Source organism: Zosterops lateralis (genome assembly GCF_965231275.1).
Source record: "Zosterops lateralis genome assembly, chromosome: 5".
Classification (NCBI taxonomy): Eukaryota; Metazoa; Chordata; class Aves; order Passeriformes; family Zosteropidae; genus Zosterops; species Zosterops lateralis.
The window spans coordinates 68,290,589-68,314,166 of record NC_139766.1 but is presented as its reverse complement, the minus strand read 5'-3'; the positions used below and the strand labels follow the sequence as shown (position 1 = coordinate 68,314,166).

The window sequence follows — 23,578 nt, the reverse complement described above, 5'->3', positions numbered from 1 at the left end:
GATACTATCTGCTGAAACTGTAGGTATCTAAACAACTTTGAGACAGAATTTATTTTGCTTACCTGGGAGGCAGAGCTGGATGATTTTTCAATGTGTTTGTTATTCCCACAACCTGACTTGTGTGATATTTTTGATTGACCATTACAATTTCACTGCTTATTAGCAAATTAGTGTTATGATGGTGCATTCTGCTCTGTGCTTTTGAGTTCTGAAAGAACCCCTATGTTGGGTTCACCCAAATCTTTTTGAATTGCCATTTATGCAGTTGTCAAAAGGTTTTTGAAGTTGCACAGTCTTCTTTTTGCGTATCCACTTAGAGGAAAACCGGCATACTTCCTGCTCACAAGTTTGCAACTAATAGTAAAGTTTCAACCACGTTATGTATGTACTTTCAGGTTCTGAAACAGATGTGTTTATTTTTTATTTTAGCATTGCAGTCCAGATGGCCCAGAGTGCCCTACAGCTTTCTTGGAGAGACTGTGTTTTGAGATGAGGAAAGGATTTAGAGAAACGATGCTTCAGCTTGTACTGTCTCCAGTGAATCTGTTTCTGAATGACAATTATCAGGTAGTCAGTCAGTGTTTGTGTGGCTGTATGGTGGAAGTTGTGTTGGTTGTAAAATTGAATTATTTTTTTGGTAGGAATTTTCCTGTTGTGGGAAGGTTTTATTAAGGCTTGTGAATCATAAGAAAAATCCAACGCATGTGTTGTAAAAATCTTTACTTTTGTCCAGATTTTTTTTTTTTTTTGGTCATTTTGTCAGTAAAATAAGTAGGATTAAATTAGGCCAGTGTTGCATCTTTTCCAAGAATTGCCTCCCACTTCCTCCTTGTCCTTGTCAGCGCCCTGCAGTGGATGAGGTGCTCCGGGAGGGTCACATCAGCCTGTTGGGCCTGCAGCTCCGTGCCCACGCCATGTTTTCTGCAGAAGGGCTGCCCCTGGGAAGTGACACCTTGGAATACGCCTGGCTGATAGATGTGCAGGCTGGAAGCCTCACAGCCAAAGTGACAGCACCACAGGTACTGTCTAGAAACCAATCTGAAGTACTGAAGGATTCTTCTTCCTTCTAAAGCTGGTGTGGTGTGGATTTCTGGAAAGCGCATGATCTGTGCCTTAAGTAATCTTTACTTTATAGCTTTAAAATCTGATCATTTCTGTAAAGGGACAGGAGATGCCAAATGAGCCATTGTCATAGTCATGTTTTAAAGTAGGAGGCAAATGAGATGATTTGTGGGAGTGTAGTAAGGATAGGCCTCAGGAGTAGCTGCTCATTGCATAAATTCTGCTCCTTGATCCCTCTGGAACATAGTTTGCTTTCCAGTATTGTACTTTGTTAGGTTAGTCTTAGCACTAACCCCTTTTATTTTTGTCATTTATGTTACATTTGTCTCTCTACCTAGGTGATTGGTTCCAAGTATACAACAGGCAGATAATTTTGATTTATTTCTGCTGTGGTCTGCCAGACCTTTAGAGAAGGGTTGCTTTGCCAGAGTATTTGAGGCACGAGAAAAGTACATATATTCTGTTTAGTAGTTAGTATTTGCTTTAATTATTTTTAATTCTTTAAGACACTTTTACATCTTCTTGTTCCTCTAAAAATTGGCATTTTCTAGGATGAAGCACGTATTTCATTGGGAGACCTGTGCAGCAAATAAAATAAGGCACACAAGCAAGTTTAGTAAATCTAAAGAATAGATTTTTTTTTTTTTTTTGTGCATATACAGATATTTGTGGTAGTACTTCCCAAAGTGCTGCCACTGATTTAGATGATCTGTAGGATTTGCTCCACTGCTCTGTGGTTCAAAATAAAACTTAGCTGATTCGAATTACTCTAAGGTGAAAGAACATTTCTTAAGGCTTAATGCAACCGAAGGATTTTCTTCCCTTATAAAGCCATTCTCAATTGTATGCGTCACACAGGATTTTTTTTTTCAGTTGTCAGCACTTGAATTAGCTGTTCCAGGTTCATTGGCTTTTTTCTTTCCATAGTGTGATGTATTGCAAGAATTTGTGAAGGGACTGCACTGAAAGAAGGAGGAGAGATTTTGTGCAGGGCAGTCAAAGCTAGATTTAATTCTGTTCAAATTACTGCTGATTTTAAGTGCTCTTTCCTTTGGCAAACCAAAGAAAACCCATTTCCCTCTCATAGCAGAGACAGACAGTCATGAATCATTTCCTTTATGAGCAGGATAACTATATAAAAGATTTAAATCAACAACAGGCTAATTACTAGGTCTAGCAAGAATCAGCAGTGTTTTGTTGAGCCAGTTTCCTCCTGTGCTTTCTAAATGTAAGTTTGTTGCTTTTATAGAAGCAAATCTGATATTTAAATTATGAATAGTAATGAAGTACCTTGAGCTATTCTTTAAGGTTGGGGGAGCTCAGTCTTTACAATAAAGTTCTCAGCTGACTATGAGAGCAAAAACTGCTGCCTTTTATTAAGAAATAGTTTAGGAATTTTTTTAATGTCACTGTGCTTTTCCATGAAAAAGTACAGTCTTGCATGTTGTGGTGCACACAAGAATAAAAATCAGCCTTGAGTAGCAGGAAGGTGCTGCAGCCAAGGGAATGTGCCGAGGCCTCCTGTTCACATCCCAGCCCTTGCAGTTGTTCTCCATTCTCCATGGAACACCACAAATCCATCTTGTGTGGCTGGTGATGGACAATGTGCTGTTGTTTGCTTACAGCTTGCCTGTCTTCTGGAGTGGGGGCAGACCTTTGTGTTCCATGTGGTGTGCCAGGAGTTTGAGCTGGAGAGGCCCAAATCCATTGTCCTGTGCCAGCACGGCATCGATCGCCGCTTTTGTGACCCAAAGGTACCTTTTCATCATCTCCGCTGCTTGCTGGACATGCACAGGTTCTCTGGAACACTTCAGAAATCCACCCTGAATGTTACCAGAACATAAATAAAAGGATTGGCACAAATTAAGCTCCTAATAGATCTTAGCATATTATTTTTCCTTTATTCTTTCTTTTCCCTTTTCCTTCAGATGAACTCTGTGCCTGGGCCATGCCCGACTTCAGATGACTTAAAGTACACAATGACACGCTTAGCCATGGATGGAGCAGATCTGTATGTGGTAGAACATGGCTGTGCCACCAATATCAAGGTAAAAATATTTCTCTTAACAGCAATTTAAATTCTTTGTCAATTCAGGTGTTTGTATTTCTTGATCTAATATCTGCCTGAATTGATGGCTTGCTTGCATGCAATGGATTAAGCAGAATTTCTAAAACTTTTAAGTGATAAAAAGTCTTCATGGACAGGACCAGGAGTAGGTCAATTTGGCTTCTACTTAATAATTCCATTAATTATGTTGGCAAATGGTAAGGATGAGTATATGTCTCCCAGAATAAAAGTGAAAGCTGCAGAGTTGGTGTAAAATAATTTAGAGCACCCTGGGCAAGATAAATCTCTGTGTTTGTACCTGAGAGTTGATAAGAACTTGTGCTGTGAATTAATAATTCAGCAAATGGAAATGATTGGTATGGATCATGTACAAGTCAGTGCCGGTTAACTCATGATCCTCTTGTGTGAATTTAAATGTATGTTTGGTAGAGAAGGGAGAGGTGTTTGTGCCACTGCCTGACTGAATCCTCTGTTCAAAAATGCTATGCAGAGAAGAGCTGATATTCTCTCCCACTGTCCTACTGCACAGGAAAAAAAGGAATAATTTAGTCAGTGTAGTAAAATATAAGTTGAGACACAGTTGAGTTGGTAACAACAGATGAGAAGAAAACTGCCATTCTGACATCACTGAGTAGTAATTGTGGTGTTAGTTAATAAATGCAGTTTTAAAGGGTAGACTTAAAATTAAAAGTTTTGGGCACAGTTTCACATGACAAGCAAGAATCTAACTAAAGGGCACGGGTAATTATTTTAAACATTTTTTTAATGACGTGGTATCTCATCATTTGAATGGCTTACTGCCCTGTGGCAGTAAAAAAAATATGTTTGAGCTTCCAAATTCTTTTGAATCCAATATTAAGAAGCTCTGTCATAAATATTAACAGTGTCTGCAGGCATAAATATGAATGGCAGTATTTTCAAAGGCAGCTTAATAACATGAACCACTCTAGGAAATTATATCCTGAATGTGTTTCATCCAAATTAAAAAAAAAAAAAAAAAAAAAAAAAAAAAGATTTCCAGTGGATCTTTATAATCTGTGACAGAGATGAGAAAAAATAATTTAATATTAACCCTGTGGGTAGCTCTTCCGTGGCTGGGTTATCTTTCAGCTTTTCTTGGTTTAGAGTTGGAAAGCTCCATCTGAAGTTTCAGGTGCTTCATGGTGACATTTTGGAGAAGACTCAAGCTGTGCAGGAAACTTGGTCTGATGTCTTAGAGATTAGATGAAGTTTGAAGACTAAACAAGTTTGAAAGTCTCAGATTTTTGAGTTTTAGATGACAGTGAAGAAGTTAATGATTTAAGTTTTTAAAAGTTTCATGACAATATATATTGACAGTTGTTTTCATCTGTTGACAAAAGGAGGCTTCTAAGTAAATATTTTTTTGTTGTTATGTAAAGAGTAGCTGAGATTAATTTCTAAACTTGCCTTCTTTAATGTGTGTGCTGACCTGCAAATAAAACTGCTTCCCCAGAGAGAATTTTCCTGAGATATTTTTGGGCTGTAGTATGGGATGTGTTAACTGGTTTAAGGCCACCCTTCCTTTGTTTCACTGACAAATAGTCAGTATTTTTCCTGTTTAAATCCTGTTTCCAGATGGGTGCCATACGCATTGCAAACTGCAACCTCCACAACCAGTCTGTCGGGGAGGGCGTCAGCGCTGCCATCCAGGACCTGCAGCTCAGGCAATACGTCGAGCAAGTGAACAACTGCAGGACTGGTCTCCAGCCAATACTGAGGAGGGCCTACTGGCTGGAAGCTGGCTCTGTCAACCTGGGCCTCATCACTGCTGACATTGCTTTAGCTGCAGATCACCCCTCCAAACACGAGGTGCAGAGGCATTTCTTGGAGACGCACGATAACCGAACCAAGAGGTGAGCCACGTGGTCGAGGGAGGTGCATTTGAGAGGGATATTTGTTATACTTGCTTTCACTGAGCTTCAGCATGGTCATGCTTTTGGTTTGTTTACTGCTCTTCTGCCTTTTGTAGGTTATGGTTTTTGTGGCCCGATGATAATTTGAGAAATAAGAGAAGCAAGAACAAGTGTGGCTGTCTTGGCGGTTGTCGCTTCTTCGGTGGCACCTTAACGGGACTGGATTTTTTCAAACTTGAGGAACTGACACCTTCAAGCAGCTCTGCTTTCTCAAGCACCAGTGCAGAATCTGATATGTTTTATGGGCAGTCTTTACTGCAGCCAGGGGAATGGATAATTACTAAGGAGATTCCTAAAATCTTAGATGGTGAGAATGCACTGTACTGTATTTTTACTCTATTTTGCCCAAAAGTATAATTTCTTAACATGTTGCTGTTTGTAATGTTTATGAATCTGTTCAATAAGTACAACTGCTTGTGCTCTTGTGGTCCGACCCCTTTTAAGAGCGGACAGAGCTTTCATATGGTGGATTTGGGTTATTATATATTATATATATAATATTTTATTAACATGCACCTCCTTTCTGAGTAAAAGGGAGATTTTTGACTTGTTCTACTTATATAGAAAGCAGCCATCTGAGACAATCTGATGTTTTGCTGACATGATTTTATTAATTTTTGTCAGGGCAACATGCTAGTATGTGCATGTATTTCAAAACTAAGGCTTTTATTTAATAATTATTTTTATTTCAGGAGGCAGGGAAGAGTCCACTGCAGTTGTGTTATCAGTTATTCAGTTTTACTTTCCTTTCCCTGGTCCTAGGTAAAGCGAATGTTGTCAAAAGAAAAGATTGGGACTGCAGATCTGTGGGGATAGAAATGGAAAGGAAAGCACAACACCTGAGCCTCCAAGTGCCACTGCGTTCCCACAGCTCCTCCTCCTCCTCGGAGGAAACAAGCAGCTCCAGTGCTGCCCTGCCCTTGCTTGCAGGGGAGAAGGACAGCCCCTCATCCACTGCTGAGGACCACCTCGGACAGAAGGAGTTCCTGCCCAGTGCAAAAAGGGAAGATGCTCATGGAAGGTTAGTACTCTTGTCCAGGTAGGCATGTAATTCAACTCTTGAATGCTTTAAGGTGTAAGAAAACTTTTGATTTAGCAATTTTTAGAGTGTTTATGGTGCTCCTGAAATGTGTTTCCTAGTTTGAATGATGATTTGGATCCCTATATAGGGGATGGTTACCTGAGCAAGGTAGAAAATCCAGGATGTAAAGACACCAGCACTTGCTGTTAAATGTTTGGATTTACATCCTCTATATATAGACAAGTGGCAGAGTTGAGTATGTAACCAGCATTATGAAAATAATGCCTATGCTAACAGACAGTCACAGAATCATTAATGCATTTGCCAGCATAGGAAGAGCAGCATTAGTAACAAAACAAGTGAAGTGTTTGTTTCCCTCCCCAGTGTGGCTGTGGATGGCGCCGAGGGCCGGCCCGCGTCCCCCGGCGTGCAGGAGAGGCCTGTGGGCCAGTCCCCCATGCGCTCCCCGCTGAAGAGACAGGCGTCTGTGTGCTCCACGCGCCTGGGCAGCACCAAGAGCCTGACTGCCGCCTTCTACGGGGACAAGCAGCCCGTCCCTGTGGGGGTGCAGTTCAGCAGCGACGTGTCCCGCAGCGACGAGAACGTCCTGGACTCCCCGAAGCAGAGGAGGAGCTTTGGCTCTTTCCCCTACACGCCGTCGGCGGATTCCAACTCATTCCACCAGTACCGTTCCATGGATTCCAGTATGTCCGTGGCAGATAGCGAGGCTTATTTTTCGGCTGCGGAAGAGTTTGAGCCAATAAGCAGTGATGAAGGTCCAGGAACCTATCCAGGGAGGAAGAAGAGGAAAAAGCAAGCTCAGAAAACTGAATACAGTAGGGGGTCTATTTATCACAGCGTGGAAGGACCCTTAACAAGCACAATCCATAGAGAAATCAGTCACGATATGAAAACGTTGCCAATTAAGACTCATCCTTCCCAGGCTTCATTTGTTTCAGCTCTGGGAGGAGATGATGAGCATGTTGACAACATGTACGTCCTGGACTCTGAGAAGACTGTGGAACGTGAGCAAATCACTTCCCAGCAGCCTGTAATGGCATGTTACCAAAATTACCTGACACAGTTCCAGGTGATCAACTGGTCGGTAAAGCATCCAACTAACAAAAGAACATCCAAGTCCTCGTTGCATCGCCCTTTAGACCTTGACACGCCAACGAGTGAAGAAAGTTCCTCATCTTTTGAGCAACTCTCTGTCCCAACTTTTAAGGTATGGAAGATGGAGCAGTAGAGAAAGGAGTAACTGTTCAAAATAAAAATGGCTTAGTTGGGTGAATAAGCTAAAAGAAACTCGAAGTTTCTTTGCTTTTAGTTAAAGAATACCTTGAATTTCTGACTTCAGGTCATGGGGCTGAGTGGCTGAAAGGTCATGGGCAAAAAAAGATAGTTAGAATTTGGTGGGCGTGTGTTCTGAGTTACTGTTGTTGCACTTAAAAATGCTGCCTGTTGAATGATGTGCAGCTGGAGGACATTTACGTGAGTTTTGTTTAAAATACATTATACAGAACTGCAATAGCAGTACATTTAACACTGATAAAGTATAATTTAGGCTCTCAGTGCTTTATTTCAAAATAAAATTGCAACTCAGACTTCGGAAATGATTTTTTTGAAGTGACCTGAACATACATCCTTAAGGAAGGAGCTGAAATGAAATACATGAACAATAATAGAAACGACTTGATAGAAAACAGGTATTTGAGCTCTGGAACTGAATTTATCATTTTGCAGAAAAGGTTTGTGTTGACGCAAGCCTTATGTAGATTAGTATTTGAAGGGGTTTTTTAAAAGCAATGAATCGGTGTTTATGTAAAAGCAGTGTAATCTGATTTTTCAAGGAATTTGAAAAGCAAACCTTGGAATTTCTAGATGCTGTATTAGAGAATCTGCTTCTAAAGGTTCTTTTAAGAAAAACAGCTATAAGGGGAATTTTAAAAGATCCCCTGGTGGGGTTTCTATAATATATGGAAGGAATGTAATAAACTTCTTTGCATTTTTGTCTTAGATTGTTAAACAGGGTCTCACAGCTAATTCATTACTGGACAGAGGCATGCAGCTTACGGGATCAACATCTAAGTAAGTTGAACACAACCTGATATCATTAGCCTATTTTTCAAGAGTAGGATTTTCCTGATACCCTTCTGAAATACTTTAGCTTCCGCTAGCCCTTTCAAAGTTTGATTTACAGCAGTGGTTTTCAGTACCAGATCTATTTCAGGACAGATCATTCTATTATGAAATATTTGGATTTGGCCAAACAGAAAGTACAAACATTAAATTATTTCACTTGTACACTTTCAAGATTACGAATGGTGATTTCATTTAGATGAATTTGGAGGTGCTAGTGGCAAGTGTCCATTTCATTGCCAGAAGCTGAACTCAAATCTATGGAGGGCCTTACCTGGGATTGTGTTTTTATACTTTCTAAGATACACAGTAGAAGAAACCTGCCATTATGTGGATTTTATTAAGAATTAAAATGATACCAGAATTCTTCTGTATTTGTGTTTACAAAGCCTGATCGTTGGTGTGTGTTTGACTTGTTTAGCACACCTTACACTCCTTTGGATAAGAAGTCTGCAGAGAATACAGATGATGAAACAATAACAGAGGAGTGGACGTTGGATCACCCGGTCTTCCAGACACGGACAACAGCAATCGTGGAAGTAAAAGGAACTGTAGATGTAGTTCTGACTCCTCTTGTAGCAGAGGCACTGGATAGGTAATTTTATTTTGATTGCACTAAAAACTGTCTAAAATCACAGCTGTTCTGTTCAGGTAAAACGATTGAATAATGTGGCTGATGGAACAGCAGAGCTTGGTTCCCAGCAGATGTAAATTCTGCATTTCCTATGAGGTGGCTGAAAGAATGGGAAGTGCCCTTTGTGTCTGTCAGTGCTTGTTTTTTAACTCTATAGTGTTGATTACATGTGGCTGATGGTGTGCCATGTGAAACTGAGAGTTTCAGTGGTCTCTTGTGGCTGTTTTCCCCTTGCAGGTACATCGAGGCCATGGTGCACTGTGCCAGCTCCCGGCACCCAGCAGCAATCGTGGATGACCTGCACTGCAAAGTCCTGAGAGATGCTGTGCAGAACAGCAAGACCAGCTTCTCAGAGAATGTGAGGAAGGAACAAGAGAAATCCAAATGGATTTGAGAGAATGCTCTTTTCTGTATCCAACATAGAAAATGCTTTAACTGAATTTAGTGTTTTGAGATATTAACACAGCATTTAGCTGTGTTAATTTGGAATGCATACTTACATACATTTGCATAATCAACTCTTACATATTGTCATTCACTGTCCACAAATCTTTTACAGGATTGAAGTTTTTCTGTTTTGGATGGTCTAGAGTAATTTCCATGAGATCAAATCACACATTCTGTTCTTTGAAATTACTATAGCTGGTATTCTTAAGTATTACATTCATCTGTCAGATGTTATTTATTATTTTATAGTAGTTGGAGAGAGCTGTGAAAATGCCTGTGGGGTTTTTTTGCAGTTCATCTGAGACCTTAAAAAATTAATTTAACTTCAAAGGATTGTATAGTAGTTCTACAGAATTAGGTGTTCTTTCTGTCCAAGATAATATCCACATTTATATTTTATGATTTCTTAGATTTCACAGTGTAGTGGCCACTAATAATTTGCTTCATAATAAGTTGTTTTATATAACTTACATGTGTAGAATTCAAACTTCCAGCTGAAGTCTGGTAAACTTACTGCAGAATGGCCCTGCCACCCTTATGGTTTTAGACCTACTGCACCTCTGAGTGCTGCAGCCCCTGTTCTGGAAATCGTGGTAAATTGCCCAAAATAAAGTCAGACTCTTTCTGCTTCAATGCTAGTAAAATATCCTGTTACTCCTGAGCTCAGCAACTCTTGATTTTGTGCTAATAAATTATTTTTCTCCCCTCTTCAAGTTGTCTTCAAAGCAAGACATCAGGGGAACAAAAATAGACACCACCACAACAGGAACAACAAACCAGGGACAAGCACAGACCAATCTTTCACTTAAGCAAGATAATGTGACTATAAAAGGTCTTCAGGCCAATGTCACAGTTCCAAAGGTAACAGCTTTTTTTTTTTTCCTTTTTTTTTTTTTTCAGCTTATCAGTAGCAAAGTGCCTCACAAAATCACCCTTATTTTGCATCTGTGTTTGTTCCCCAAAAGCTGAAGTGAAGATGTACATTTGTGCTAGAGAACTAAAGTTTTGAATTTTGGAGCTGCTTTATTTTATGATTGTAGACATACAGTAGCTAAATATCAACCACCATAGGGGTAACTGGCTTTTAAATTATGTTCTAGATTTTATTTTTTTTTCCACTGGAAGGATAAGACAAGGTTGTATCAGAAACTAGTGAATAATGTAACATGCTTTTCTAAACGACTTTACTCTTTGATGGAATTTTATGTGCAGGTGAACCTGTGTTTGCTACAAGCATCTGTGGATGAATCCCCAGGAGTTTCTTCTAGCAAAACTGTGACTCACGTTTCCTTAGTAGCTTTGTGTTTTGATAGAATTGCCACTCAAGTTCGTATGAACAGGTGAGAATAGTACATTTGTCATAAACTGCAGACATGTTTCATTTGACTGGTTTTGTTTATCTTGATATTTGCCTAATTGTTTTTTCCCCCCTGATATTGAAAAGGGGTATAGTTGAGGAGGCTTCCAACAATGCAGAAACTGGGAGGAATTCTGTGACATTTGATCATTACATCCAAACCAGCAAAATGCAGCCCCAGTCTTCTGGCTCACTGAGATCCAATTCTGGAGCAGAAAAAGGAAAAGAAATTGCTGCTAAGTTGAACATCCATCGTGTTCATGGACAGCTTAGAGGTCTTGATACAACAGGTATTAAGCAATATTAAAGTGTGGAAATGTCAGTTTTAAAAGAAGCAAATAGTTACAGTTGGTCTTGATCTTGTGGTTTGGTTGTAGGTTTTTTTATCAACATGGATAAAAAGCTGCTTGCATCCAGAGCTTTTGCAGATACTCGAAAAAGAAGTTTGGGATGAATTACTACTCCACTAAGTGCTAGATTTAAACTTAGGCAAACTAAAAGCTGTCAAGACTAACTTGTAAGCAGTTTGTGTGGCAGATGTGTTGCCCTGTGAATATTGATCTGCAGTGCTGAAATTTGAGGCCTGAGCTCCCTTCCTCCCAACTGATTTCTTTTCAGCTACTGTTTTTTGTCACCTTTTGCAGGGAATGAATTACCCTTATTTGCTTTCCTACTACTTTCTAACACTTTCAATAATGTGCCTGTTGTACCAGCAATTTCAGCATGACAGGCCTGTAGATTTTTAACCAGAATGACTCTAAAGCTGAAAATGAATTCTACCCAATTGACTTCCTTGTTGTTTGTGTTGAGGAAATGCCTTCACGAAGCTATGAGTTAAAATTTGCTATTACTCCTGATCCTGGAAAAACTAACCAGGAAAAGATGACCAAAAGTAGAGGCAGTTTTTGTTGAACTGCTTCAATGTTGATGGAATCTGTACCACTTTGTGCTCTGTTCCATAAGGAACAGGAGTCTAGACATGAGGAAGTACTCCGTATAGCCAGGATGATTTAAAAATAAACAATAAATAAACAACAGAAAATCCCACTGATGTGCAAAGATGAGTGAGCAAATTAAATTGAAGGAAAACAAAACCAGAGAACACTGAGATGGTTGCCTCCCTTTTTCCTTAGTTATGGGTAGAATCTTAGCAGCAGTGCCCTGTGTCAGGTATGCTACAGACATTCAAGAGCTCCAGTTTTGGAGTTCTAACCAAGAAAAGTCATCATCTTCTGTTTAAAAGGTTTGAGAAGAACCTTTCTAAAGATCTTACCATTTCATGTTTACTTCAAAAGTGGATGCAGTTACAATTTGGTGGCAGAGAGTAAAGAGTAGAAGGAATATAAAGTGACTCAGTGTAGTTCCTTTCTTGAGGTATTTGACATTTAGGTATAAAGTTATTTAAAATATTGCTCAGTCCTTGTTTCTTTTTCAAATTTAAAACTTATCCTGCCCATACTAACGCACCAGGAGCAAGGCTATTTTCCCTCTTTTTGTGCTTCTTTTTTCCTGCTTGTGCTTCAAGTTTAAACTTTCTCTTCCCCCCCTGCCCCCATTTAAGGAATACTAAAAGGATAACTCCCCCAAAAAACTCTAAACTTCAGAGAGCTTTTGGAAGATGTAAAGTTTTTTCCATTTTGGAAGAAATAAATAAATATGTTTATTTTCACAGATATTGGAACTTGTGCAATAACAGCCATTCCTTTTGGGAAATCAAAAGTTCTTTTTACTTTGGAAGAGTTGGATGAGTTCACTTTTGTGGATGAAACAGACCAACAAGCCGTTCCAGATGTAGCTCGAATTGGTCCTAGTCAAGAGAAGTGGGGTTGGATAATGTTTGAGTGTGGAATTGAAAATTTAACTATAAAAGGTAAAGCTTTTAAAGTCTTTCTGTTATTTTGTTTTATGAGATTACTGACAATTCTGTTGTTGTCTGGCTTAGCAATTATTTGATTAGAAATTGTTGAATCTAGGTGATACTGAATAGTAGATGTCTGTGGTAAATAAATTTCATAGGTTATACAATAAAGACATTTTTAGTTGTAAGTACCACTAATAAAAGTCTTTATGTGAGTAGTCTTCATCTACATGTGGTAGACCATCAGAAACTTGGAACTGTAATGATAAGCTGTTGAATAAAATGGTAATGCATTTTGTTTAACCAAAATCCCATGTATTTCTCTGCTTATGTACAGATCTTTTCTATGGGGCACAAGTCACAGCTATTTATGTGCTGCCAACCTTTAGAGTTTGGGTATTTTTTACAGGGGGAAGACAGTCTGGGGCAGTGCTGTATAACACATTTGGAGTCATGGGTAAATCAAGAGACACAGAGAGAGGTGGATTGCTTGCATCAAACAACTCCTCAGATTCCCCCACTGGTAGTGGCTACAACACTGATGTGTCTGAAGATAATCTCCCTTGTGACAGAATAAGTCCCTCTTCAGATATTAATGGAAATTCAGTTTCAGATGAGCAGGTATGTTCAAAGTGGGTAGAAATGATTGGTCACTCATCCTGTTTGCTTAGACACTAAACTTCCAGCTTTCTGCAGGGTCCTTTGGGAGGGTGAGTGGACAGCATGAGTTTTTTTCTTTGCTTAAATGCCTATGGGAAAAAAATATGACTGTGTATAGTATATTCATGCCTTTCCGTGTAATAATTTTGGAAGGCAATTTCCCTTCTAACTTTATGATTTCTTGTTTTTGAAGGATGAAGGTGTTGAATCTGATGATTTGAAAAAAGATATCCCCTTGATGCCTCCTCCCCCTGACTCCTGCAGCATGAAGCTGACAATCAAAGAAATTTGGTTTAGTTTTGCTGCTCCCACCAATGTGCGCTCCCCAGCACATATATATTCAAGGTATAATTTTACCTGATATAAGACAGAAAATGGCAGTTCTGCTTTGTTAAATTGCATTTTGTATTTGGTAGGTTCTAAATGGAATTCCAATGATTTTTGAAGCTTCTTTGGAAATGACCAATTTTGAGTTTATATATATCACAGTAAGACTTGCTTCGGGTTTTTTACTGTTGTAATTTCTATGGAAGTGTTGCTAGAAAATTCTTAGTTAGATGTGATTGAAAGAAGAAAAAAGGAAGAGTAAAAAACCCAAATGAAACAAAGAGCCTTCATTAACAACTTCTGGTGAGACATAGATGTACAAGGGAGAAAGGCAGGGGAAGGTGTTTGTTTTGAGTAGGTGAAGAGAACAGCTCAGTACTTTTGGTATTCAACCTGCTTTCATCCATGATCGGACTGCCATTGTACTGTAAAGTTCAAGATGTGTCTTTCTAAGATAGTTTTTTCACATTGTGTGTGTAGAAAAAGCTAAATATTTCAGTCTGTCAGTATAGAGCCATAAGTTAGAAAATACTCTGCTGGTACTCTTGCCTCAGCTCTTTAGCAAAAGTCCTTCGTGACATGTAACACCTAATGTGGGATTCAGTCAGTGATGAGAATTTCAAACTGTATGATTTCAGTAGGGAATATTGATGGGAAAATGAAGGAATAGCAGTAGCAAAAGTGAGAAGAGTCATGAGTATGTGAGTGAGTAAAACAAAAATTGCCTCAGGTACTTTTTGCCAGTTCTTGTTTTCTGAGCAGTAAATCTGTGTTTATTACTTTGCATCAATGTCCCACATATTTGACTGTCATTCATAACAGCATCAGAAAATCCTGCTGATTGCTGCTGCTGCTTGTGAACACCCCTTTCTCTTTATTTGTCTCCACAGGCAGCTGAACCTCCTGAGCACTGCAACACCTGCAGTTGGTGCTTGGCTTGTTCCCATTGATCAAGTGAAGTCATCGTTAAATAAACTGGAAACAGAAGGAACCCTGCGAATCTGTGCTGTTATGGGGTGCATTATGACAGAAGCTCTAGAGGTAAATGACCCTTATAAAATCAGTGAACATATCAGAACAGGACAGTGTGATAGGGAATACTTAGTTTTTGGAATTCTGGATGTTTTTGCTGGCAAACGTAGAGCATCTCTTGTGAGCCTTTGGAATTGGTCACCAGAGTTCACAAAAAGCTGTGCTTTTTGTACACAGTTTGAATTTCAGAGCTGTTACAGGTGAGGAAGTCTCACACTTCTTACAGGAGTACATCTCCAGGTAAAATAAGAGTAAGAAGTATGACAGTAGTGTCTGCTGTATTTTATGAAGTATTTTTGTTTGCTGTGGGTTTGATTGACACCATCTAGTGGGAAGATTTTGATGTGATACCCATGCTGAGATCCTGTCTTGCATAGTGAGATGGATGACCTAAGTGTGATGCTGGTTTTCTGCTCTGTTCAAAATTATCCTTTGCAGCAGTCTCTTATTCCTCCCTCGTTTCATGTTTCTTCTTCCTACCCTCTGTCTAGCATTAAACCAAATTAGAAAAAGTGCCTTTAACTAGGAATAAACTTTCTTTGAAAATTGCAGCTGTCTTTGCAAATGTCTACTAGTGCAGAAGTAACTTTATAAGGTCTGCAATTTGAATCCAGGCTTTTCTTTTATTACTTCATATAAATAAATATGCATCCAGAATGTTTTGGATTTTTTTCACATGCAGTATTTAAAATAAAATGGGTACCCATGAGGCAAATATTTGTTGCAGAAGTTCGAAATGGGGTTAGAAGTTTATCTCAGAGATGAAATGTTGTCATTGATGCTGTTTACAAGTATGTTCATATGTTGAAAATGTCTTTATTTAAATCTAGAATAAAAGTGTGCACTTCCCTCTGAGAAGCAAGTACAACAGGCTTACCAAAGTGGCTCGTTTCTTGCAAGAAAATCCTTCTTGTTTACTGTGTAATATATTGCACCATTACCTTCATCAAGCGAATTACTCCATAATTGAGGATGCCACTATGGTGAGTTACCCAGGAAAACTGGAAATGTCTCAGTCCTTTAGTTTCAAATATGCCAATTCTAATGTCTTAAACTTGGCAACAGTTTGAGGAAGGTTAACAAACAAGAAAATATAACCCAAACTCATATGCATCTTTAAAGTGAAAAGAAGATGTTTCTCTCATTTCATTTTCTTTGACATTCTGCTCTTTTTGTTATGACCTGTATATATGCATAATGTTTATCAAACTATTTTATTAGTAAATACATGAGATCATAAACCAAAAAGGAATGCCTTTAAAACTGTGTATGGCTTTTTTAATCAGATTTCATTCCCCCTCTATCATATTTCAAATGACCTTTTTATAAGGTTACATTTTTTGTGCTTTTAAAATTGAATAAGTCTCAATTATTGAGGCAAGTGCATGAACTTGTTAGTTTATTCCAAATTCTTTCCCTGGAATGAGTTTTCATGTCTTCTAGAAACACTGGGGTAATGCAGACAGTTTGAGGAAGGAACTGAGATTGTACAGACTTTAGGTTTAAGAATTGAATACTTTTCTTGATGGCTTTAGAATGTAAATGTCTAGATTGTTGTGGGAAATAGTTATTTGAACACACATCAGGCATAAGGGAGGAGTGTTTATTCCTGATTTTGTGTCATTTTCATAATCCAATTCCACAGCTCTCGGATTTAAACACTTTGGTTTCCAGCATATTTAGCTGAGAGCCAGTGATCAGCAATAGCACAGCTTGTGGCACAAATACCACAGTTTGATTTGTGGTCAAAATACCAAGCTTTTGTTTTCTTTAGGACAATTCAGTGATGTAATCAAAACAAATCTCTATATTTGGCCTCAAATTTATGTTCCTGAAGTACTGCTTATGAACAATGGAAAAAACAATATTTTTAGTTTCAGTTCTGTTTGTACAGAGTTGCAATGAATCTTAGCCCCTAGTTCAGAGCCTGATAATTACTCAAGTGCTTTTAGCTTCATATTGAGCAAACCTGCTTCCTGTTGTTTATTTTTGACCCCTTGGGCTAGATCCTCAGGTCATGTAGATAAATGTATTTACTGTGTTCAATGAAGCTGTAATTTTTATCTCTCAGCTCCTTGGCTTCTTTCTTGATGTATTATGTTGCCAGTATGTTTGTCATAAGCCTCTTAAGCACAGAGATTTAATTGAGCTTTGACTTTTTTCTCCTCTCCAGTTAACTTCAAAATGCTGTGATATGAATTTTTAATATTTTTTTATTTAAAGAGTGATGGCCTTCCTGCCTTAGTGACCTTAAAGAAAGGTCTGGTTGCCTTAGCAAGGCAGTGGATGAAGTTCATTGTGGTCACCCCAGCCTTTAAAGGAGTCAGCTTGCACAGACCAACCCAGCCAATGAAACTGCAGCCAAATGCCTGCCACGAACATGAGGATGGCCTTGGGCTGGACAATGGAGGGGGCCTTCAGAGTGACACCAGTGCTGATGGAGCAGAGTTTGAATTTGATGCAGGTATTTTCATGCTATCATCTACATAAAAATTCCTAGAGACAAGCAGCTCCTCTCAGACATTTGTGTCTTCTTTAGTTCTAGCGCTTGACACATTATAGTCTCCTTTTTTAGAATTTTCAAGCTTCTTTTTTTACATCACCTTTGTTCTGAAGCTGCTGCTAACAATGGTAATTATAGTACTACAATAATTAGTGCTTGTTCAGGGAAAAACAAAACAGGAGATCTCTCTTCCTTCACATCTCTTGTCTTGTTTTTTTCCTGCACAAAAGAAACCAACTTAATTATTTGCAACCTTTCAATTGAAAGCCAGGCAGCAGTTAGCAGCTTTAAGAGAGCAAACCCAAAGATGTTTGTATGAGAAACCTCTATGTAATCATACAGTATAATGGAAGTTTTTTGCCTCCTTCTCTCACATATCAGTTTTGATTAAGCAGAAATACTTAAATTATTAAACAAAACCCAGCAGACCCCTGTCCGAGGTGCTCATACTTGTCTACAAATCAGACAGCACTGTGTAGGTGTCAGTCAGAATTTGGAAGTTCATGACTGCTTGTAGATAAATGTGCCTGATTATAGCAAATCTTGGTTCTCCAAATATATCTAAATGAGGAAAACTGTTTGCTTGGGTGCAGCTACTGTGAGTGAGCACACAATGCTCCTGGAAGGAACAGCCAATCGCCCTCCCCCTGCCAGTGCCTCCTCCGGGCCTGTCACTGGTGCTGAGATCATGAGGAAGTTGTCCAAGACTCACACTCACAGTGATTCCGTGCTGAAAATAAAGGTGAGTGCACAGGGCTGGGCACCAGGGCAAATGGGGTTGTAGCTGGCCTGTTCAGGAGCAGTTCTGCAGCTGCAGATGAATAAATGCATGCAAAAAGTAACTGTAGCACATGGAAGGTCTGCTCCTGACCTGACAAAAGGGTTGCTCCAGCAGTTGGTCTATATTCTACATCTGTTCTCTGTTGTTTTTCTTGCCAGTTAACTTTATGTGCATCATTTAAGGATGTGTCCTAACCTTTATAGCCTCTGATCTTTTATTTATGGCAGCAGAAACAAGGATTTAACTATCATGATATAAAATTGAAGAGTGGCAAAGCTCTCCAGTAACTTGTAGTAAAATTATTGTATTCCAGCCTTATATTCAGACCAAATGTTGCTTTGTTTTTGCACTTTCCACAGTACTTTATTCATTTCTTTGTTTTCTGCTCACAGGGCATCCATCCATATCATTCCTTGAGTTACACCAGTGGAGATACAGCTACGGATTCACCAGTGCACATTGGCCGCTCCGGAATGGGAGTCAGGGAAAGTCCAAGGAAAGAAAGTCTGCTCAGCTATCTCACTGGGAGTTTTCCTAGCCTGCACAATCTTTTGGAAGGGACTCCTCAAAGAAGTTCAACTGCAGTTAAAAGTAGCTCTTTAACAAGAACAGGTATGATGTTATATAAACAGGTGTGAGGTAGCATAATTTTCGAGTCTTTTTGAATGAATAAGGAAATAACCATTTTGTGTTTGTTTTTTCTTGACCTTGTAAGTAGCTCAATAAGAGGGCTGAAACTAATATTTCAGTAACTTAGTTTGCATATGATAAATTGCAGATTTTTAGTAATGGTCTTTTCAACAAATATTTTAGAAGCTTGAAACACTGAAGTGTTTGTGCTCTGTATTATTTTTCAGAGTTTCTGTTATCAGTTTTTCTTTATATGTAAATTGCGTACTGTATACGATACTGTATTTTCTCTAAACCTCTCTCCTTTGCTGTCAGGGACTGAAATATTGTTCAGAAAAAAAGGTATTTTGGTTTCTTAATGACTCCTTTCCTCTAATTAATGGTAGAGATGAGCAAATGCAAAGTCATGTGTAGCACAACATCCATTAGTGCCATGTTAACTTCTGCGGTAGCACCTGTAGTGCTGTGACACATAATTTAGTGGAATAAACCTTGAGAATTAGGCTTATTTTTCTAGTAAATAGGTGTTGTCAGTGAAATCATGCCATGTTCCTTATTTTTGTTGACTTGGCTGCAAGAAATGCTGACATTTCTGCTTTTATCTGCACAGGAAATACTGTGGCCACAGACATGTTGTCTGAGCACCCTTTGCTCTCTGAGCCCTCCTCTGTGAGTTTCTATAACTGGATGTCCAATGCTGTGGGCAACAGGGGAAGTGTCATGCAGGAAAGTCCAGCCACCAAGTCTGGGCACAACAGCCTTCCAACAGGTATTGCTAATTTGCAGCTGAGTTCCAGGTGGTTCTGGGTTGGCCGGGCCTGTGTTTGCCACATTCTGACTGGAAGTAATTGAGGGAGTGATTTCCGTTCAACAGAACTTAATTGGTTCAAAGTATTACTTGTGGGACTTCCTAGCAACCTGGAAAATGAAAAGGTGGGATTTAAGCAAAACTGTTGTTTTCTTTTGCCTCATCCTGCCTTCCAAAAATTTAGCTTTTTGTTAAGTTTGGAACTGTCAGTGTAGCTACCAAAACCATGTGTAGCTGCCATAAGTTAAGCTATAAAATCATCTTCTGTTGCTGAGTTCCTTGGTTTTGTTGGCTACTTTTGATCTAATTTTACATATGCTTATTTTGTGATTTGTGCATTGGAATCCTTGCTCTTTCTCAGTTCAACTTGACTAAACATAAACATGTGTTTTGAGAGTAATAACTGGTGTAAGGGAATGAAGAAAATATTTTTGAAAGTCTTAAGTGTATTAAAGAACCAGATGTGTAACAATTTATTGCAGCTCATTTATTTTTCTTGTTGGCCTGTCATCATTCAGACTTTTCAATGTGTGTCTTAATTTTCTTTTTCGCTAACACTATACTTGAATCTTTTTTCTGTTAACACTCCTTCAACTGTGCTATATTAATCTGAGGCAATAAGAAGTTGTTTTAGTTGGGTTTTAGTATTGAACCAATAGTCTGATCCTACAAATATCATCATGCTGTACATAGTGCTGAGCTATTGTTTCTCCATTGTAAACTGGAATGTGTTCCTCTGCAGAAGGACTCTTTCCAAATTTGAATTGGACAATCTCTACCTGTTCAGCAATATCAGGCTGTTTTTTTTTCCTGAATGCTACCTTTGTGAGGTTACAGACCTCACTGTGGCTTGTTTATCTATATAAATAATCTTGCTGAATTAATCTAGTCAGTGGTGGTAAGATTTGCTGTGGTGTTAGTGTTCCATGGGTATTTATTTTCCAGGTGTGGCACCCAATCTTCCTACTATCCCCTCTGCTTCAGACTTCAACACGGTTCTGTCCAGCGACCAGAACACCCTGGATGGCACCCAGTCACAGCACAGCACCAGCCAGGATGACATTGCAGGAGTAGAAGAGGGCAACCAGGGCTTTCCTGCTGTCCAGCTGGCAGATGCACAGGTAATTTGGGTTGCACATCATCAAATGATGAGCAAGAGTGTGTTAAATAATCAAGGCCTTCATAACTAAACGAGTGGGCTTTGTTTTGCAGGTTGTTTTCAAACCTCTGCTAAGTTATACAGGCATCCAGTCGCAGGATGCAATGCCCCTGTGCTACAGGATGTACTTTGGAGAGTACCTCTCTTTCTCAGGAGCTCTGGACTGCCTCAGAGCAGATATTGTTGATTCAGACACAGCAAAAGAAAGGAAAAGCAAGCGAGCCCGAAGGTATGATGACAGATTTAAAAATACATATATTGGCTAAAGAACAGAAATTAGGCTTTTCATGTGGTGACAGATTTCCAAAGCACTTTCATAGGATAAGGAGCAGCCCTTTATTCTTCTAATCTTTCACTTTGTCTTCCTGGTAAATTTTTTTTAAATCTTCCTATGGAATAGTTTGGGAATCGTAATGGTTTGAATCTCAGCTGCTTTTGAAAATTGAAAACTGGGGAAGGAGGAGAGCTGATAGAAATAATAGTGGGGGGGGATTTGAGTGGCTCTGAAATGGTGTTTAATAATGAATCCTGTAAATAATGATGTGGCTTTTTGTGAAAATGCTGAATCTTCCCCCAGACCAATTTTGGGCAAAGCTTTAGGATATAATGGAATGGTTGCATGCCAAGCTGGGTTTCACAGAACTAGATGATTTCTGTGTTAGTAGCACACAGTATGAAACTGTAAAAGTTAGTTTTATTATATTTAGGACTGTGGTAAAAAGGTGATATCCTAAGGGAAATAAAAGGCTGGGTTCACTAAATTAGATGTAAGCTGTGTAAAAAATGTATGTGAATCACTCTCATAAAAAGCAGCACAGCGGTAACTTGTACATTTCCTTTCCTTAGGCAAGGAGCTGTCAATCTTCCCCCTCTGGAATTCAAACCAGCTTTGATGTTAGAGACTTTCAGCATTAGTTCTGTGGTGATGGAGAAATCCATGTGCACCCCTCACAACTCCACGAACGCCCTTTCCTTCCACGACTTGAGCAAGCGCTATTACAACACCTTCCACTGCAACTTCACCATCTCCTGCCAGTCCATCAGCCAGCACGTGGACATGGCCCTGGTGCGGCTCATCCACCAGTTCAGCACCATGATCGACGACATCAAGGCCACGCAGACGGACATCAAACTGAGCAGGTACACAGCCGGCTCGGCCTCCCCCACGCCCACCTTCAAAACCCGCAAGCACCGGGACTTCCGCTCCTCAGATTTCAGCCGCAGCTCCCGGGGCAGCCTCAACGGGGGCACCAGGGTGAACAACACCAAGAACAAGCGGGCGAACAACGACAACAACAAGAAGGAATCTCGCAACAAGAATTCCCTGGGGAGGTCAGAGCGAAGGACTTCCAAAGTGTCCCGGAAAGGCTCCAGGGATGTGGTTGACCACGTGACGATCCATATGGATGACTCTGACTCCATTACCGTGTCGGAACAGAGCGAGCCCTCTGCAGAGTGCTGGCAAAACATGTATAAGCTACTGAACTTCTATTCACTCATTTCTGATCCGACTGGCATCTTGGAAAAGTCTTCTGAAACTTTTGGGCCGACAGGTAAAGTGTTCCTGAACGCAAATTGAGTTCCCAGTGAACACCCAATTGAGTGTGAGTGCTTTTGTTTAAATGGGGCGTTCTAAAGCTTGGTTGTGTGATGGTTTTTGCAAGTTGCCCACCACATCTCACTTGGATCAGTGAGGCAAGTGGTGACGATGGAGGGCAGCTTGTAATTACTTCACCAAGGTGATGTACAAAAGAAAAGCTTTACTTTTCTCACTAATTGCTTAGTGTGTATTGAGTTTGTTCTCCTGAAGTGCTGTTTTGTGTTCAAGGGGGTACTGGAAATGCTGTTTATTATCATTCTGTGAAAATATGCTGGCATCTACATAAGCTATTTACAGGGAGACAATTTCTGCCTTGAGAATGACTGACAGGAAAAAAAAAAATCTGTGAACCTTGTTGTGAGAGCAGGAAAGGTGAAGTACCAATTTTGGTGAAGTCCCATAAAAATTACAGGTCTTAGGGTCATAGTTTCACCTAAAATCTTGATCTGGTGTGCTTATTGCTATTTCCAATGTACTTCAGCACAGCAGAGTAAATCTGAGAGCTGACTTTGGTTCTTTTTGTTGCTGAAGATAGGTTGTTGTAAACGTGCAGGGGATGGTGTAGTTGCTCTATAGCTATACTTTCTTTGGATTTCTTTTAAGTAAAGAATAAAACCTAAGGAAGTGTCAAATTAGAGCTTTTGTTAAACAAATGCCAGTCTTTCATGCCCAGAATATCATATCCACAGTTACAGTATCTGCACAAAATGTAAATTTTCTTATATTGTTTTTAGCCTCCTGAGAGTTGAAAAGGAAAACATGCTCATCCAAAATAGAATTACAAGAACCTTTGCCTGTGGGATGATCAAAAAATACATGGGACAGTTGGAAACGGTCTGGGCATTTTTATGGTATAACAAAAAATCAGATCATTACAAATATTTATAGAAGGTACATAAAGAGCATATCTATGAAAAATAGTGAAAACACATCACTCAGGTTTGTTTTCATTGTGTCTTGGATTTGGTTCAGTTCCAGTGGTATTGGGGTGGAGAGAGCGAGGCACAGATCATTTTCCTGAAGCATTTTCTTGACACGAAAAGTATGTGACCCTTGGTTTGAAGTACAAATATAAATGGGATACGCCAGGGATTTACTGCAAATAAAGCTTTAAATAGCTGCTGGTGTTTCTGTAGGCGTTCGAAGCCCCACTGAGCCTGCCTGCAGGGTGGTGTTTGAGAATGAGCAAGACAACGGGCGGAAGCGCAGCCTGGTGACCTCGGAGCCACAGCATGTCACCCTCATCGTCTTTGGGATAGGGATGGTGAACAGAACCCACCTGGAGGCTGACATTGGAGGCCTCACCATGGAGTCTGAGCTGAAGAGAATCCACGGCAGCTTCACCCTGAAGGAGAAAATGAAAGGTGAGATGAGCTAAAAGTGTTCTCTGCGATTAAATTCCCTGGCAGCTTTACATGTTCGTGTGCATGTGTAATCTGTGTGTGGATAATATAATAATATTCAACAAGTTCTTTTAAAAAACTATTGCTAGGATGCTGGAGGATTATAAAAGGATGCAAGATTTTCATAAAATGCCATGGAGGAAATTCTCTTA

The 23,578-nt window shown here is 39.5% G+C and overlaps 1 protein-coding gene across 7 annotated transcripts in view; it reads left to right on the top strand.

Moving 5' to 3' along the window:
• Nucleotides 1-23,578, top strand: part of BLTP1 (bridge-like lipid transfer protein family member 1) — an 87,443-nt gene that overhangs the window by 32,967 nt on the left and 30,898 nt on the right. For all 7 annotated transcript variants that reach the window (XM_083861056.1, XM_083861055.1, XM_083861053.1 and 4 more), the window contains exons 21-47: nucleotides 430-567; nucleotides 843-1,019; nucleotides 2,688-2,816; nucleotides 2,991-3,110; nucleotides 4,727-5,004; nucleotides 5,121-5,371; nucleotides 5,827-6,085; nucleotides 6,470-7,313; nucleotides 8,106-8,176; nucleotides 8,649-8,822; nucleotides 9,099-9,219; nucleotides 10,023-10,169; nucleotides 10,521-10,648; nucleotides 10,753-10,955; nucleotides 12,338-12,535; nucleotides 12,933-13,144; nucleotides 13,377-13,528; nucleotides 14,401-14,551; nucleotides 15,373-15,525; nucleotides 16,766-17,006; nucleotides 17,639-17,787; nucleotides 18,219-18,438; nucleotides 19,067-19,225; nucleotides 20,210-20,385; nucleotides 20,477-20,652; nucleotides 21,270-21,976; nucleotides 23,160-23,387. In XM_083861056.1, the coding sequence (XP_083717182.1) occupies nucleotides 430-567; nucleotides 843-1,019; nucleotides 2,688-2,816; nucleotides 2,991-3,110; nucleotides 4,727-5,004; nucleotides 5,121-5,371; nucleotides 5,827-6,085; nucleotides 6,470-7,313; nucleotides 8,106-8,176; nucleotides 8,649-8,822; nucleotides 9,099-9,219; nucleotides 10,023-10,169; nucleotides 10,521-10,648; nucleotides 10,753-10,955; nucleotides 12,338-12,535; nucleotides 12,933-13,144; nucleotides 13,377-13,528; nucleotides 14,401-14,551; nucleotides 15,373-15,525; nucleotides 16,766-17,006; nucleotides 17,639-17,787; nucleotides 18,219-18,438; nucleotides 19,067-19,225; nucleotides 20,210-20,385; nucleotides 20,477-20,652; nucleotides 21,270-21,976; nucleotides 23,160-23,387 (5,962 nt within the window). The remainder of the gene's footprint in view (nucleotides 1-429; nucleotides 568-842; nucleotides 1,020-2,687; nucleotides 2,817-2,990; nucleotides 3,111-4,726; nucleotides 5,005-5,120; nucleotides 5,372-5,826; nucleotides 6,086-6,469; nucleotides 7,314-8,105; nucleotides 8,177-8,648; nucleotides 8,823-9,098; nucleotides 9,220-10,022; nucleotides 10,170-10,520; nucleotides 10,649-10,752; nucleotides 10,956-12,337; nucleotides 12,536-12,932; nucleotides 13,145-13,376; nucleotides 13,529-14,400; nucleotides 14,552-15,372; nucleotides 15,526-16,765; nucleotides 17,007-17,638; nucleotides 17,788-18,218; nucleotides 18,439-19,066; nucleotides 19,226-20,209; nucleotides 20,386-20,476; nucleotides 20,653-21,269; nucleotides 21,977-23,159; nucleotides 23,388-23,578) is intronic.